The sequence below is a fragment of the Nipponia nippon genome, unplaced genomic scaffold (genome assembly GCF_047370975.1).
Source record: "Nipponia nippon isolate SJK-2023a ecotype South Korea unplaced genomic scaffold, ASM4737097v1 scaffold_2, whole genome shotgun sequence".
In the NCBI taxonomy this organism is placed as follows: domain Eukaryota; kingdom Metazoa; phylum Chordata; class Aves; order Pelecaniformes; family Threskiornithidae; genus Nipponia; species Nipponia nippon.
Window position 1 is genome coordinate 11,488,155 of NW_028262336.1, and position 16,630 is coordinate 11,504,784.

General features: G+C 40.9%; 2 protein-coding genes across 12 annotated transcripts in view; one reads left to right on the plus strand and one right to left on the minus strand.

Moving 5' to 3' along the window:
• Window positions 1-13,505, plus strand: HHLA2 (HHLA2 member of B7 family). Of its 11 annotated transcripts, none has more exons than XM_087756191.1 (8): window positions 1-207; window positions 2,682-2,772; window positions 4,141-4,237; window positions 5,402-5,722; window positions 6,197-6,457; window positions 8,334-8,624; window positions 11,227-11,312; window positions 12,610-13,505. In XM_087756191.1, exons 3-8 carry the CDS (start codon window positions 4,174-4,176, stop codon window positions 12,634-12,636), a joined length of 1,050 nt encoding a protein of 349 aa, XP_087612317.1. In that variant the 5' UTR covers window positions 1-207; window positions 2,682-2,772; window positions 4,141-4,173; the 3' UTR covers window positions 12,637-13,505. The 11 variants fall into 11 exon arrangements, with proteins under 11 accessions (XP_087612317.1, XP_087612319.1, XP_087612324.1 ...); XM_087756190.1 differs by lacking the exon at window positions 1-207 and adding an exon at window positions 278-412; XM_087756188.1 differs by lacking the exon at window positions 1-207 and adding an exon at window positions 1,214-1,365.
• Window positions 13,490-16,630, minus strand: part of MYH15 (myosin heavy chain 15) — a 49,381-nt gene continuing 46,240 nt past the window's right edge. Inside the window, exons 41-43 of the mRNA XM_087756185.1 lie at window positions 16,208-16,303; window positions 15,548-15,685; window positions 13,490-13,626 (exon numbers count right to left, since the gene is read on the minus strand). Coding sequence (XP_087612311.1) covers window positions 13,609-13,626; window positions 15,548-15,685; window positions 16,208-16,303 — 252 coding nt within the window. The 3' untranslated portion in view covers window positions 13,490-13,608. The remainder of the gene's footprint in view (window positions 13,627-15,547; window positions 15,686-16,207; window positions 16,304-16,630) is intronic.

A 16,630-nucleotide genomic window follows, 5' to 3' on the forward strand; every position in this document is an offset into this window, starting at 1 on the left:
AGACGGCGGGCCGCGGTGTGGGGGGCAAATGGCGTTGTTGTTTTGCTCCAGGGGCCAAGCCCCGAGCGGGTAGGGGTGTCTCCTTTCATACTACCTGACGGTGCGCGGCCCGGCCCGCGATCACCCTTCGACAGGCGGGGGATGCATTTCTTAAAGCTTTGCTGCTCTTGTCTGTGTGACGGTTGGCTCAACCTCGGGCTTGCGTGTGTAAGTACCGGGCTTTTGCATTGGTTCCTCAGTTAAACGTTTACCCGATTTAATACTAAGCTGTGAACACGTTAGACCGTGCAGGCTGAGGCGAGGCAGCAACTCTGCCTGCTGATAGCAAAGCTCATGGCCTGAGGTGCAGTAGTTTACAGTTGGATGTATGGAAAAGTAATTGTTGAGAGCAGAGGCGTTGAATGGAGATCAGGTAAGTGGGGAGGAAAGCAGGTGGGAAAGCTGGTCCTCCCAGGAATGCAGGAGAGACACCTCACCTGCGTGCTGCTACCACCAGCTGGGATCTTTGAGGACAGACACGGCTTCCTGCATTTTGTTTGTTTTTTTGCTAAGCCCTCCTCCCTAAAATACTTGAGACGTTCTATCAGTTTCTTCTACTGGAAACCAAATAGCACACACAAGGCTTGAACTGTCCAGAGAAAAAGAAGCACTAGAGAAATATTATTAGAAAATAATTACCTAACCCTGCGGACAGCCCAAGGCACCTACTGTTCTTGTTTCAGATTACCAGCTTTCTGAGGAGAGCGTCATGATAATTTGTATCTTACGTTCTTTTTGTCCTGTGCCCGTACAGCATTTACCTTGCTCCCTGCATCACGTTCCTACGCTCTGCCTTAGTAAGAGAGTTGCCAGTCTCTACTGTAGCTGTGGTGCTTACGCTCTCATAACGCCCAAGCACGATCCCCAAGTGGAATCACTACTGCTGTAGAAATCACATTTCTGACAATAACTGATTTCTTCTGTTACTCGGTCACGACTTGCAGGAGTTATTGTTAAAGAGTTTGTTCAACGAAGCCAGGCAAAAGAAACGGTTAAGCGAAAAAGCTTTTTAAGCCCAAAGAGGGCTAAATGAATGCAAAAGGTATGGAAGCTTCACTTGTATAGAAACACAGTTCACACTATGGAAACAACTGCTTTCATTTGTGGGACAGGAAGGAACTTGTTGACAATGAAATACTTGCGCTCTGGTATGTGTAGGTGTGGCTGTAAAAGTAGCAGGGAAGAGGGAAAGTTCCTTGGCTTCAGGAGAGCTGTATATTTGTTTTATTTTTATATATATACATATATATATATAAACCCTGCCTGAAAGAAACACCTGAAACAAGACGACTCTGAATTTCTTGGCTACTTGTGAAATCAGAAGAGGTAAAAAACCCCTGACATTCTTATAACAGCTCTACGGTGTTATAAGTGCGTAGGGTGGGGGGAGGTGGGGAATATGATATGTGTATATTGAGGTAAAACACAGTATTTTTAGTCTACTTCCTAAGATAATTTTGGATGTTTAGAATGTGGGAACCTTCTTCCTTTGGGAGTATTTCTCAACAACTGAAGTATGGAGTTAGCATTTAAGTCATAAGGGTTTCACTGGGGGGAGGCAGAGAATTAATTCTCTTTTCTACTGCAGAAAAATCCTCCTGAAGATTCACTGGGGAAATTCTGGAAAGCTAGTATCATTGTGGCTAGTACAAGATTTTAGCACTACGTGATTAACATGGCTTTTTTAGAACTTGTTTTTCTTGTTTGCTTGTTGGAAAAACTTGAAATCTTCAGGCATTTCCAGTCGTCATAAGTGTGTGTGTGTGCTTGAAACGTGCTGTTGTTAAGTTACCTTGAAAAGGAATTACTCAGAATCCTTTTTACTACGGAATAAATAGCTTTTGTTTGACAGGGTTAGGAGAGTATTATAATATCCATGGCCTCTCTCAAAGTGGGCCACAGAGCAAAGTTCACTGAGCAGAGGTTGATCCCAATGCCTGTATGCTAGGGCAGTGCTCTGATAAGGGCTCAGATCGAATGCAAAGTTCGAAGATTATGTAGGACATGTGGTTTGGTTACTGACTAATAGGAGAAAAAGAAAGCATGTGCCATCTGATGTTGATTTCCAAATGAAAGAAAAGCAAAAAGCAGAAGCCAAAGCAAGTGCAGTGCTGCCCCTACCACTGTCTGAGGTGTTCAGTGCTCGACTTCGCTATATGTCTTGGAAGATGCATTTTAGTGCCTTGCCTTGCTCTCAGAAACCCTGGCTGAGCTGCTGCCCAGTTGAGCCTGTGGTGGTTCTGTATGAAGTAAGTCTCCCAAAAACTAGAGCATCGGTAGCTGATGTGACTGTAGTGATCTTAATTCTAGTTGTACGCTGTCTGTATAAATAATTTCATATTGATGTTTCACTACAAAGCCTTAGGGTGTGATTTCTTGGTCATGCCATTTAGGTCTGTAACAAACAGGAAAAGCATGTTTATTCTGTACTTTGCAGTGTGCTCTTAACTATCAGCAGACATATACTTTATGTCTGTAAGACCCCAGATGTGCTAAAAAGACCAGCCAGAGCCTGCACTCCTCATGTTTTTCTACAGACCAACAAACATTTTTCTCAACACACTACAGCGGAAAGATCCAAAGCTAAGATTTGCACTGAACATGAAAATTTTCAGGTAACCAGTTATAGTTCTGTATTCCAGTATGGCGTTATGGAGTACAGCTAGAAGATGCGAGGCAGCCTGCGCTGTCCAGGCTTCGGTCCGTGATGCAACCCCCAAAGGAATCGCAGAGGTACTGTTGGAACCATGTTACTCTCAGAGCGTCACTGCCAAACGGCGCAGTCTGTCTATTAAACGTGGCAGATCACTCACTAAGGGAAATTTAGCATTGGTTGCAGTTTCTGAAATTCAAACATCAAGCACAATATATTGTATTACTCAAGTTGGAAGTGATGGACAAATGAGCAAAAAATCCAATAAAACATGATGTCCACCACTTGGCAAGGCAAGGAGGAAAAGGCGGCAGACACTGGCAATTGCTGCTAACACGGAACAAAAATATATATCATAAGTGTTTCTTTTACTCTTGCATCGTATCTGTCTCAAGGTTAATATTTTGGTGTCCCTCTGTTGGGTTTTTTCCCTAATAGAAAAGTGAGAATACATAAAATAATCACACTAGCTTTACAAAGGAAATAAAATACAAAAATCCTTGGGACGCAAGATTCACATCCACCAGAAATACGGTGACACACACCAGTCAAAATATTCATTAGTATTAAAAGAACTGGCTAGCAAGCTTGGCTAAACCTGTGCCCTGGGTAAGTCAGGAATGGTACCCATAGCTGGCCCTTGAGGAGAGGAGAGGGACTAGGGGAAGCTCTTTAGACTCTTTTCAAGCTATTTGATTCATGAGGTAATTTCTCCACTGCAGTACACTATATTTTAGAACAGTGTGCCTGGGTGGAGGAAGAATACGGTCTATCAGTTACAGTAAGATTATTCTTTTTTTCGTTGTGCACAAGAGCTTCCAGTTCATTGTTATTTAACTGACAAACCAGAAGATGTGATGGGAGAACCTCCTTCTCCTTTGCATTCCTACCCTAGACGTCCATAGACACATTTTTGGAAGTTCAGCTGGTGCCCTTTTGATCTGGTGGAGAGTAAAATGTGAAAAGTTCTTTATATTTGCAATATTTGCAAATGCAGGCAAATTTCCCACCTCAGAAAGTCAAATGTTGCAGTAATCAGAAAATATATTTTAGGAAGCAGAAAAAATCTGGCTTGACAAGGGACATCTTATATCTTTTTGGAAATTGTACTTGATAATTTTTCCTCAGCGTCCTGTTCATGAACGAAGATTAATGTTTCCTAGCCTTGTAAGAACACTCAGGGTAAACACTTCCTATTTATTAAAAATAATCAGAAAGTGTCAGTCTGCAAAGGATTACATGGCAATGAGAGGGCCTCAACCATTATTAAATGTATAGTAGTATATAATGACCTTAAGGCCAAAAGTCTGGGCCAAGACTGTTGCAAGCAACAAACACGATACAAAAGCCTACAGTCCTTAATAAGCTGTACAAAGGAAATGATATAATTAGGGTACGTCTTTTACCTGCATTTAAACAGGTTTTCTCCCCTCCTTTTATGTTGTCAGTTTGACATGAGTCTACTGTGAGTCAAAGAAGATATGAAGGGACACAAAATACCAGCTCTTCTCATCTATTTATTTCACATAGGTGCTACACTTTGGGGTAGGTTTTAGCTCTGTTGTTTATGAAAAATAATAAAGTTGACAATTATTACTCATTTTTAATAGGGGGAATTAATTAATTAAAACAATTTATTAATGGTAAAGAATTGATTTGGGGTAACGTAAAATACTGCCAAAGCAAAAGACGACTGTTTGGAAGATGGCTGGACGGATGGTCATGGCCATCGAGCACACGGAGCACCCTAACTGTTACCTGCCCACGTTTCTGCCCCATGGCTTGGCTGGTGGAGCGTGTTGTGCGACTGCTCAGCAGGCACTAGTTGTCAGTTCATACTGAAAATGGTTTGAAGCACGTTGGTTGACTTTGCAGTGAGATGTCTGAGGAAAAGCCATCCGGATTGCCCTGCCGGCTGAGCTGGAGAGGGCATCAAAATTTCCAAGAAGACAGCTGCAGCAGGACACTCGCTACCAGCCTAAAAGGTTGTCTGACCTTGCCAAGAATGTCCATACGACAATGCTAAGTTAATGCAGTCAGTTTTTAAAAAGATTCATTTAAAATTGTTCTTTTATGCCAGCAAGGCCTAAATTAAATGTTAACAGCAATCAGATGCTACCACTTGTGTGAATTAATTTTGAGGAATCCACACCTTAATTACCTCCAGGGGCTGGGACAATGCTCCCTGACACTATCTGTGGTGGTGAAGCTGTTTCAAGAAGTTCTGTCCTTCCTGGATGGTTGTACTATCAGGTCCTTGTTTTCTGTGATGGTACAACTGCTTGGCACTACGTGAGGTTATTGGTAACCCAGGTCATTGCAACATGGCAGCACTATGGACGTTTGAGCAAGTAGCAAGCTGCAGCTCAAAAGGTTTTGAGGTTGAAGGTGGTGGTTTTGGAAACACATTCAAAGCTCAGGTGCTAAGATGGCAGTGTGCTGATTTGAATACATAGATGCTTACTCAGGATATCTTCTTAAACTGATTGTAAGTTCAAAGACCAGGGGTCTGCATTATAATATTGATTAAACGAATGAAGACCGTTGCTGTCCCAGAGACTCACGCTACAGAATAGCTGTGAAAGAGCTGCTGGCGCACTCGGTAGGGATGTGCTGCCTGCCAGAGCATTGTTTTGTCAGGGATAGAGCGGGGCAGAAATATGCTTGTAGACTAGATTTAACTTATTCATTTATACTTATGGGCTTTAGGTTGTACAAAACAGGAAACAGTGATGGGGCTGTTTTCCAAGGATTGCATCCTCCCTTGTCGTTTCTCACCTGGGAATGATGAAGTAATTTACTGGAAGAAAGGGGACAAATATGTGCACAGCTACTACTACCAGAGTGATCAGCTGGAACGCCAAGACCCAGATTACAGACACAGAACACACCTTTTTCATGAGAACATTCCTAGTGGAAATGCCTCCTTGAAACTGAGTAACTTGACCGTGACTGATGAGGGCTCTTATAATTGCTATGTGGGAACACAGCAAACTAAAACAGAAGTGGAAGTCACGCTGCACGTAAGAGGTCAGTAAGACGTCAAAAATGCCTGGATCACATCAATGGAAATGGGATTACACCAACAGATTTTCTCGTGTTATTTCTTACATGGAATCAAAATCCTCCGACCCAACAGAGCGCCTTTTGGGCCTGATGGTATTACCAGGCAATTCATTTTCTCTGGTGAAATGTTGTAACATGAGTTGACAAATTTCACTGCAGCACTTGTTCTCATAACCTACTGCACTGTGATTTCTAAAGGGTAACTAGGTAGTATACTTGAGTTTTAAAACATTATGTGGCTCCTTGGGATGGTACAGACCCTGGCACTGACAGTAAGTAATGCTGTGCTTTCTTCTGAAATCAAACACAGATTAAATTTTCTTCTCAGCTATGTTTATTCTCCCCAATGTTGTTTCAAAAGACCAATCACTTCAAGTTAAAAAGGATTTTGAAAGTAGTAGGATTGATTTTTTTAAAAAAATTTTTTTTAACCTACAGTTTCCTCTTATTATGCACTGGAATACCAAAAGACAGACACAGAAAGGATGCTGAAGTGCTATGCCTTTTTCACTTACCCAGCACCACGTATATCTTGGGTACAAGGCAACACATCCATCAAAGAAACAGGTCGGCATGAAACCAGGGATGGAGTTCTCTATTCTCTGAGAAGTGACCAGAACATTATAAACACAGCTGATCCTTACGGCTGCCGTATTCATCTCCCTTATGAAGAGTGGGCTGCTGAATGGAAGATGCAAGGTAGGAATGAATGGAAGTCTCTTCCTGCAGCGTTACTGAATGTCACAGCTGGTTTGAGAGCCAAATTTAAAATACAGTATTTCTGCAGTGGGGCAACATGGGTATAGGATGGTGCAAAAGGATGCGCCTTGCTCTCTGAAACTCGTCTGTTACAAGGCAGCATCTGTCCAAGAAGTAGGCATAAGAGGAGGTAGCTCACACTTCTGTAAGGTAGCTTTACTCTGAACATTTTTTCCATATCAATTTCATGTTTCAAGACGTGCATAATAATCTAACTTTACACTCTGTCAAGAAAAGAATTAACTCAGCCAAAATACATGGAAACCTTAGTGAACCTGTGGGTTATATGAGGGAGGGGAAAGTTTGCCTGCTGCTCTAGATGCATGTGCTCCTTACTCAGTCTGTTCCCCACCTTCTGCGAGAGTTTTTTCAGTACCATTTGATGCCTTCATTGTGCTTCTCTGCAAGTGCATCCTCAGGTGCCCGGGCTGAGGCTGGGGGTGCGTGGGAGTGGAGAGCAGCAAGCTTGCATTTGAGCAAACAGCAACTCATTTTGTTAGTTAAGGAAAAACAGGGCTATGAAATTTCAACTCTCGCTTTTGTCCTCCTCCTGAATTTCACTGGAGATTCAGTTCAAGTAAATAACTGGTACTTTTCCACCTCTTCTGTTTCTTAGTTTCTACTTTGCATTTCAAGAGCAATGCAAGAGCAGTTCCCCTGTGAGATGTGCATGGCTGCTTCCATCACCCTGATTTCCCCCTAAAGTTTACCCAGATGCTCTCAGTTCTGAATCCACTGCCTATGCCTCAGAACAAGAGTGCAGTTTCTAATTTGCATACAATAGCTTACAATATAGAAGGTTTCAAGTATGGCATCATAGTCGGTTACAAATGCACTCTAAGCATCTATTTTGTTAATCTATCCTTCTGACCCACAAGAGAAAAAGGTACATTTCAGTACGCTTTTGTTTGCATCCATCTATCCTCTCACTGGAACGTTTTGAAAATAGACTGCTTTCCTTTTCCTTACAGAATAGCAGTGTGGGGTACAATTTTCTTTTGTTTTGTCCTGATGGTTTTCAGCCCCACACCTCTGTTCATTCAGCCCCGCAAACAGAAGCCCAGCGTGGTTATACCACGTCAAAATAACATATTAGTTTCCTCTCCAGCAGACTGCCAGCCACCACAGCCTCCTCTGGTTTTCCTTCCTTTGCAGCAAATCCCTGCTGTCAAATTGATAGTTGTGCTATGATATTAATTTTTATTATATTAGTATTTTATACATTAGCTATTAGTTCCACTTACCTGCTCTTTCCTTCCCCTTCCTTTTTTTTAAAGCTATTCATTAATTGTAAGCATTCCCCACAGACAGGTAAAGTACGTAGGTCCACCATAGCCGAAAGTTCTTTCTAACTAAATACAATCTTTTTATTCTTTTAATTAAATGATGTTGTAACAGTTTTACCCTTTTGCTTTAAATGTGCAGGCATCTGATTAGTTGCATTTTCTCTCTGCTCCAATCGTGGAATTTCATGCTACTTTACACAGTAACTTAGACTAGGCTGAATCACTTTTATTAATGAGACCCCCAATTAGAGGAGAAATAGGGAAATGAAAACACAATAATTTTCTAAGTATAGCTAATACCAATTAGATAATATTATTTTTTAATGTAAGATAGGTTTGCTTTTAAAATCTTCAGATGCTTCTAGAAGCATACTGTGATGCTTGAATATGACATCAAAATAATGAAATATGTTTTTATATTTGTCCACAGTAGCATCAGACTTCAGAAAAAAATCAGAAAATGTCTAAATAACCTTCACAGTATTTTCAAAAAAAAAAATTGCAGAGGGTTTGTCAATTATCTGTTTCAGACCAACTGTCCAATGTGGAAGGAAATAGCACTGCAATTCCTTGTAAATACAGCAATAACACTACAAACACTGAAGGTTTCAGCGTTGTCTGGACATTAAACAGAAATGCTGTGATCTCAGTCCTGGCCTCCTTCAATGGTACATCTCACTCTTACCAGCCTCGAGCCCAGATTAACCAAAGTGACTTTTCACTGATGTTGCGTGATCTGACTGTAAGTGACAGTGGAGAATATCTGTGTAATATTTCGACACCTCACTACACAGAACTTACTGTGAGAACTTTGCGAGTTGGTAAGTTGCTGCTCTTCCCATTTTGGAGTATGGGGACCAGTGAGGGGAATGCGGAGCCAAAGGGTCGATCAGAAATCTAGAAAATATTGAGAAAAATCATCTTGTGTAATAAGTACAGGTGGGTAGAAGAGAGATTCTGTTATTATTGTCCCAGGGAAAAAAGGTTACCTAAGATGTATTTATTTAAAGACTTGAAGATTCTTTTCTTCAATTAGCAGCTTGCTGTGGCAAAGATCTCAAAATTGGTGGCTGCCCTCAGAGGTGAGGGCGCAGGGAAACTCTCAGAATCATGTCCTAAATGTTCCGCTGATAGCAAACACGGTCTTTAAAGGTAGCAGGGAGAGGAAGGGAAGCCCAGAGATGTGGTGTAAATGTGCCTGCAGAAGAAACCTTGTTGAGGAGGGTGCACAGTTGTTCTTTTCAAAGCTTTAATTCTACACAGCAGTCCTTTTTAGACCTGGGGATATGTATGTTTGTATGCATGCCTGCCTGCGTTTTTATGAACCGTAGTAAATTTCCAGCTGTGAAGTCTTAGTTACAGTTATTTCATCGTCTCCAGTTTCAGGGAGACTTACAGCTTAACTTTTCTGTCTGTTGGAAACTCTTACCTAAGGTTACAAAAATTTACTCCAGCTTTCTAAAATTAGATTAGAGATTTGTTCAAACATAGTATGCTGTTTGGGATGCAGCCTCCTCAAATCTCAGTCCAAAGGGAGGAGAAAAAAATAAAAAAACCACATTCAAACAAACAGTAGCACATAGGCATTTTACACAATTAAATTCAATCGCCTAAAAGACTGAGAACGAATATAGGGCACCTCATTTGTAGTTTTTTTTTTTAAGAAGAGAACTTGAAACAGGCCAGTAGGACATGAAAAATAGAGGCTACATAGAAGAAAAGGGGCTAGAATAAGCGATAACAACTGCATATTTTTGTCTTCCTTTCTCCCCCCTCCCCTATGATAGCTTAGTTTCAGTCTGAAAGCTTCATGTAGGGTGTGTTTTAAATGGCGGCGGCTATATGCAGTCTGTAGGAGGGGAGTTAGATTAAAGAAAATGGTTAAGTCGGACAAACGCATTTCCTTGCAGCTCAAATTCCAGCATGATCTTCCTTATCCTGTAAATCTAATATTGTGCCTCTGAAGTGGAGAGCACTGAAAATCCCCAAGGAGTTACTCGTTTAACTGATGCTCCTAACTTGTGCGCCCAAGTCCATCAGTCTCCCTGTACGTTTACTGGAGACTGACACGTGCCCTGTTCAGTCCAAATATGATCTGGGTCATCCTCTACAAGCACCTTGCTCTAGCTGCTCTCTGCAGATGGATCTTACAATACCCGTAGGTGATACAAGTCCCCTCTTTAGTGGCTAAATTACTGTGCCGCTCACAGAATTTTCCTACTCGTGGACCAGAAATACATTACACAGAACGGAGAAGACACTTACCAGAGAGGTTAGCATCTTCGTGGCAGCACAGGCTGAAAGCAGATAGAGACAGCAGGGCATAAGGGAACGAGCTAGGTCAGTAAGTTGGATCGTGGTCATAGCACAGCAGCTGCTCAACCGTCAGAAAGATTTCCAAGTGCCCCTGGAAAGGAGACTTTGAAGGGGAAAGGTGAGGTGAATTTGCAATCATTTTGGAGGCCTTCTCCTGTGTAAAGAAAGGTCGCAGCTTAAAGCTGCTCTACCAAAGCAACTGACGAGATGTAAATATAGGTCTGCATGTGGGGACAGAGCCAAGCTAAAGACGATGACTAGATTAAATGCTCTGTTTTGGCAGTTCTCATTTTTGAACTGTTTGCTAGACAGCTGTAGCGAGTTTCCAGAGGAACGTGGAGTTTTTCAAATTCTTTGGACAAGACGCAGCAGTGGAAAGGAAGCCTGAAGTAGAAGAACTGTACTTAAAGGAATGAGTCCTCCAGGTCTGAGTGTTCTCATGTTGTTGAAATTGGCTGGCGTAATGAGACACTTGGTGCTGTGCAGGACCAACCTCTGCTAGACGGGCTCTTATCTCCTGTGGAATCCGTTGTTACCACCCACTTGAGGATCTGCTGCCTCTTGTGACCAGCCGGATTGCATGGTTGCATCATCAAGTTGGGAAATGTTTTAGATGAAAGTTGGAAAGATTTCACAATGGAAATAATGAAATCTGTGGTCCAGGCTGGATAACGCTTACTGAGTTGTTCTACTGGAAATCAGCAGTACCGTTAATGGCGCTGAGCACTGTGCCTGGAGGCAGCGTTTGCCGTACTGGGCAGCTGATTGTTTGTAAGCGGGACTGGTATTAAGAAGTCATCAAATCGCATTACATGAGCACACATGGAATTTTGTATCAGTATAATTAAGTAAAATAAGCTGCTTTCAGCTATTCACACTTAAGTCATTAAAGTACCACTTTAAAGTCTTATAGTATAGGTCAAGTAACTTGAACATTGTTGTATTAGTAACATTAAAAAGAAACTGAGACATTCTCCCTAAATCATAACTTTTAGATTATTAATAAGAGCAAAATCATAACTTTGATATACTTAGTGAACAATAGCGAACATTAATTTGCGGTACAAAGTACTTCTGTTAACCTTTTTGGAATTTGTATTTTTAAAGAAAGTTCAGCTAACACCTGGGCAATTGTGGCAGGAGTGATCGCTATACTGGTGCTGGTAGGAGTCTGTTCCGTCTTCGGGATCAAGGTATGTACAATTGTTAGGGGATTTATTTTTAAAGGTACTATTAAGCTTAAATCCAGACCTTGAATGTTTCACCAAAACAGAAATTTGATTTTCACAGGTTCAAGCATACAAAAAAACCCTGACAATATGTAGGATGAGAAGTCTCAGCATAAATAAATTGTGCTCATTCTTACTATTTTCTATGTCCAAAAGGCCCTCTTTGGTACATCTGTGCAATGGTATTTTGGTTGTAACAATGTTAACATGACCTTCGCTTGACCAGATGCTCTCCTGTGCTCTATAAAAAGATGAAAAAGTTGGTTACCCTTCACAAATACTTTCTGATAACTTGCTTTAAAAACAATCAAACTGGTTTATTTTCTCTCACTTGTGTTTAAGACCAAAAAAACCCCAAACCAAACCGTGGAGTCCCTCAAAGAATGCACATACCTAGTCTTCATTAAGGCTCAAATTACTATTTCAATTATATCCAACATCAAAGCTCACCAAACACTTCAGTGTGAAAAGTTATACTACTTGCTTTGTTTAGGAGACTGTTATAACCATATGGTCCCCGATCTCATCTCTCTATACATCTCTCCTCTTTACTAGGGTACAGCATCTTCAAGTGAATGCATTTTATTCTTGTGCATTTGTAATAGGCTGGCTCTGTCTTACAGTATTCTGTCTCCTTCCTCTGCATTTGTGGTGGGTATCCTTAAAAAAATGAGCTTTAGCTCTTAGTCCTTAGGGTTACATGTTTCTGTGCCTGACCGTACAGTCCTATCCATGGAGAGACGTACCTTCAGACCCCCTGGGCCTTAAGATTTTGTCACATCCTGAATTTGGTAAGCTTCAGGAGCCATTTTGCAATGGTTACCATGAGGTTCGACAAGAACACACCAGAAAGACAACTCCAAAATGATTGAGTCTCAGTCTTTTTTCATTTTTCTCTCACTTAGAGAGTCACTTGCATGCTTCTTTTTAGTCAATTTTAACGCTAACATGCTTTAGAGATGATAATGTAAGAATTTAAGCAAGTTTCATTTATATTGGGAACTGTTGAGACCTTTAACATATCCTAATCAGATGAAGCGGAACAGTTTACAGGTTAACTCAGCTCCAGTTACATTGATGGAGGACTAAATGGAAGAAACAGGAATGTTTCTGCACTGTTATGTGGATGTTTATTTTGCTCAGCTAATGTTAAAATGGAAAATACTGACTTGTATTTATAGTGAGAGTGCCTTGTTCTCTTCCCACCGGAGGATTAATTTTACACATCAGTAGTTCTTACAAACATTTTTGTTTTGACTAGAAATACCGAAGAAGAGGAATCATATGAGCACCTTGACATACCGGAAGAAAATCCCCCCCTGCACACACAGATGCTACTGAGATTGCTGCTGAAAAGAACAAAGCCTTCCTTCTCCTTCCCTGTTGAGTTACACTAAGAGCCACCTGGGAATGTGGTTGTCTGAGCAACAGCAACAAGCAGCAGAACTCACAGAAAAAAAAAAAAAAAGCCAATTGAGACTCGTATGTGAGGAGTCGGCATGAAAAAGTGGAATTTGGATATCCTAAAGGGACAATGAAAAAGTTTCCACAGAAGATTAAGTTTTGAGGGAATTCTTTTTTCAGTATGAGGGAAAGAGAGGGCTTACTATTTTGCAGTTCATATCGTATTTTAATTTCAAGCAAAGACAACTTCCCTGTTTAAAAGTGGAAAAGATCCAAGAGAACACCCTATTTCTGGGCCACAGGCAGTGCTGATGGGACATGTCCTTCCACAGCATCTCCTCTATGTCTCTCCTGCCGCTGGCGAACAAAAGTCCTTTGGCTCGTAGCAGTGGAAGCTTCTAAACTGACTCTTCATGTGAAAAAGTTTACTTTCTGCTCTCCTACAAAACTCATACAGACTTCGACTGGCAGGACAGATGGAAGCTGGGTTATCTCAGCTTTAAGGGCTGCCCCCCTGCACAGGTTTAATCTGTGCTGCTTTAACAATCTGCACATGCAATACATGAGGCTGTGAAGCATGACTGGATTTGCCCTTGGTTTTGATTTTGTCAGAGATCTGACAATTAGGATTTGTTCCAACATAATGAAGTGGGCTGTTGGCAAGATGTAATCTTTTATTGATCCCTGGGGCTTGGCAAAATAGAAACACAAAGAAATGAATGAAATACACTATACGGTCTCTTTGGATTTTCACTTGATGTTTATTTCTGTAAGTGCTTATTTTTTTTCTACATCTGCTTTCAGTTGTGCCCGATTATATCAAGCATCTTCTCATATCTGTCAGCTTGAACTGTACTTACTCCTCTTCATGAACCTGAAATGCAATTGAGATAGTATACAACTGTTAAAAATGGAAGTGTTGAGGGGGTTTTAGAGTAAGTTCACAAGTAAATGACAAAAGGGTCTCTTCACTAATGGTGAATGGCTCCCTGGTATTACCAGTTCTTATCTGAAGTAGACTAGCACCAGTCTAGCCAACCTTTGCCGTCTTACTTCAGCTAACACCACAGGTTTCTTGTCCTCGTGCTGGAGTATATATCCCTGTGGCAGCGGATGATTTCTATACAACCCCGTTTCAACAGATGGTGGTGTTCGTTCTGAATCACACACGCTTCCCAGAGTTTCCAGGAACATGGCTACTAGTAGCAGTAGACAAGGTATCTCTAATGCTACACGATTCAAGTAGTCTCTCCGATGCCTTTTGCTCCTCAAAGGAGATGCGCCATGACTTTTGGGATAGCACTTGCACTGCCTGAACGTGTTTCCCGGCAGCCACTGCCATTACTGCCACAGGCCCTTTTTGTGGAGAGGACACCTCTGCGTGTACTGTTGAGCTCATCTTCTGACAGCGCAATACTCTGCTATAAGCCAGAGCTGGAATTGGTGTTGGCAAACTAGCATCTGACTAATAAAATCAGACATCCGCTTTTCTGTAACTTTTGCATATTTGAGGCAGAAAGAGGGTACTAATAAGATACAGGGAATAAACAGCACTCTCCACAGTATTTAAAAAAATACATTACTTTCATGGTTTACCTATTTCAGTGTCTGTGTGATGCTGTGGCATTGTGAACTTATATGAATTTTCACTTTTTTTGTAGGGCTGGAATAATTTAAAGAAAATTATGTGGGAATTTTTTACTCTTAAAAGCTGCAAAACTTATTTTGAGCTTCAGTTACAGTACTGCTTCCATCAGACGTAAGTGTGTGAGAGATCAGATCTTCATGCAGTTTTAATATACCTCTGCTCTAGACGGTGGAGCTACAGTCATTTGTATCAGTCAAAGGTGACTTTATTAGTCCAATATAAAAGCAGAAATTTGAGTGTTTCCTCCCACAGAATGGTGGATACAGAAGAGATAGGGAAGGTGTTGGGATGAAATAAGATAAAAATACCAAAATTATACAGAAAGTTGTTTGGTTTTTTTTTTTCCTCTATCTTGATTCAGGAGCTGTCACCTCCATAAAACTTACATGACATTAGGCGTGGCATTTTATGTTTCACTTGCGAATGAAATAGATGAAGCAATGACCCAGCTCCTCTTTCTATCAATCCTACAAGTAACAACCCCACTCTTACTTGCCCTGGTTGCCACAAGGCAAGCATAGATAAGCAAAGGTTTGCTTTCAGTTCCAGACCAAGTCCTTGGGCACGTTTTAGTTTCCTCAATATTATTCTACTACCATTCTGCTCAAGTGCAAAACACCACAAGTATATTTCTAATTACTAATGACTTACCAGCACCTAAGTGACTAATCACTAATATTTTCTTTTCATCCAGGTCTTCACATCAATGTAAGTTATTGAAAGAGCGATGTTAAAATATCTGGCACTTTGCTAGTGCAGTAATGCCCAGGCTGTATTACATGCATAGAAATCTACATCATCAGAGGGAGAAAAAGATGGAGCTTTTTAATAGCCTTTGCAAAAAAAAAAAACACAAACCCACCAAACCAAAATCACCAGTTCTGGAAACTTCTGTCTGCTGAGCACAGAGGTTAAATGACAACATCAAGAGGACAGAGAATTCATTTTGCCTAAGCACGAGATTGCTGTCCTAAAGGCTTACCTTAATGTTAAAATAAAGAGTAGACTGAAACTAAAAAACATAGTAGTAAACAAGAATTTATCCTAGTCCATGCTACTTTAAGAGATGTAACAGATCTTCCCGCATACACAGCATCCACTAACATATATTAAACAGTCACATTTACCCCATAGGGTATAACCATACCTTTTTCATGCTGATGTCTCTTGACTTGCTCCTCAGCTTATTAACTTGAGACTCAGCTATTTCAGCCCGTTCTTCAGCATCATCCAGATCATGTTGCTGTTTTCTGTACTTTGAAAGGTACAGATTGGCTTGAGCTTCCTGGTGAGAGAAAGCAGTGCAGCTGATTTCCTCCTGTCCACGTGAAACAAAGCTTTCCATTTCAAGTGGAATGGGAAGTGCTCGGCATGACTAGGTAACAGCTGTATGGCAACCACTTGCCTCCCGGAGAACCGAGACTGTTGTTTTACAGAGTTGATGTTTCCAGTGGCACTCTCCATGTTAAGTGAACTGGGAGGTTCCCAACGTGCCTCCTGAAGGACCAGGGGGGAAAAAAGTCTCTCCTGTTCCTTCCCTTCCCCCCTTCCCTTCCAAATTATACTGCAACCTTAAGAGAAAATTGAATACTTTTTCTTAAATATAATCAACACATATGCTATGTATTTTATTTTGTATATATTATAAATACATTTATACATACAGGGTTTATATGAATATGAATATAAATACAAATATTAATACACACACAAAATGTGTATTTGTACTAAAATCCTCTATGGATTAAAGATGTGGGTTTAGGACAATACATTTCTCAAAGGTAAAAAGGCCCAAGTAGTTACTTACAGCTTCCTCTGCTTGGTGCTTGTAGCTCTTCACTTTTAATTGTAGCTTGTCAATCAGATCCTGCATCCTGGCCAGATTCTTCTTATCTTCTTCTGACTGCATCAGAACACCATTAATTGGGTTGACAGTGTAAAAAGGCCTAAAGCATCTCCCACAATGAAATGGGTATGGCTGCCATAGATATCATTTTAGAAACATATAATTCAAAATACAAACAAGCCATATTGTGATGACCCCGGAGGCTGAGGACGAAAAGAGAGTGCCCTCCCCCTTTTTATATATATGTAAGTTTATATACATATACACATACATATATATATGCACGCATGTTCAGAAGTATACACATTAACACACACACAGTTCCTTCCTCAGGGATGAGGAGCACTCTTGTCATTATAGGGCGTGTCATTATGTAGTGAAACA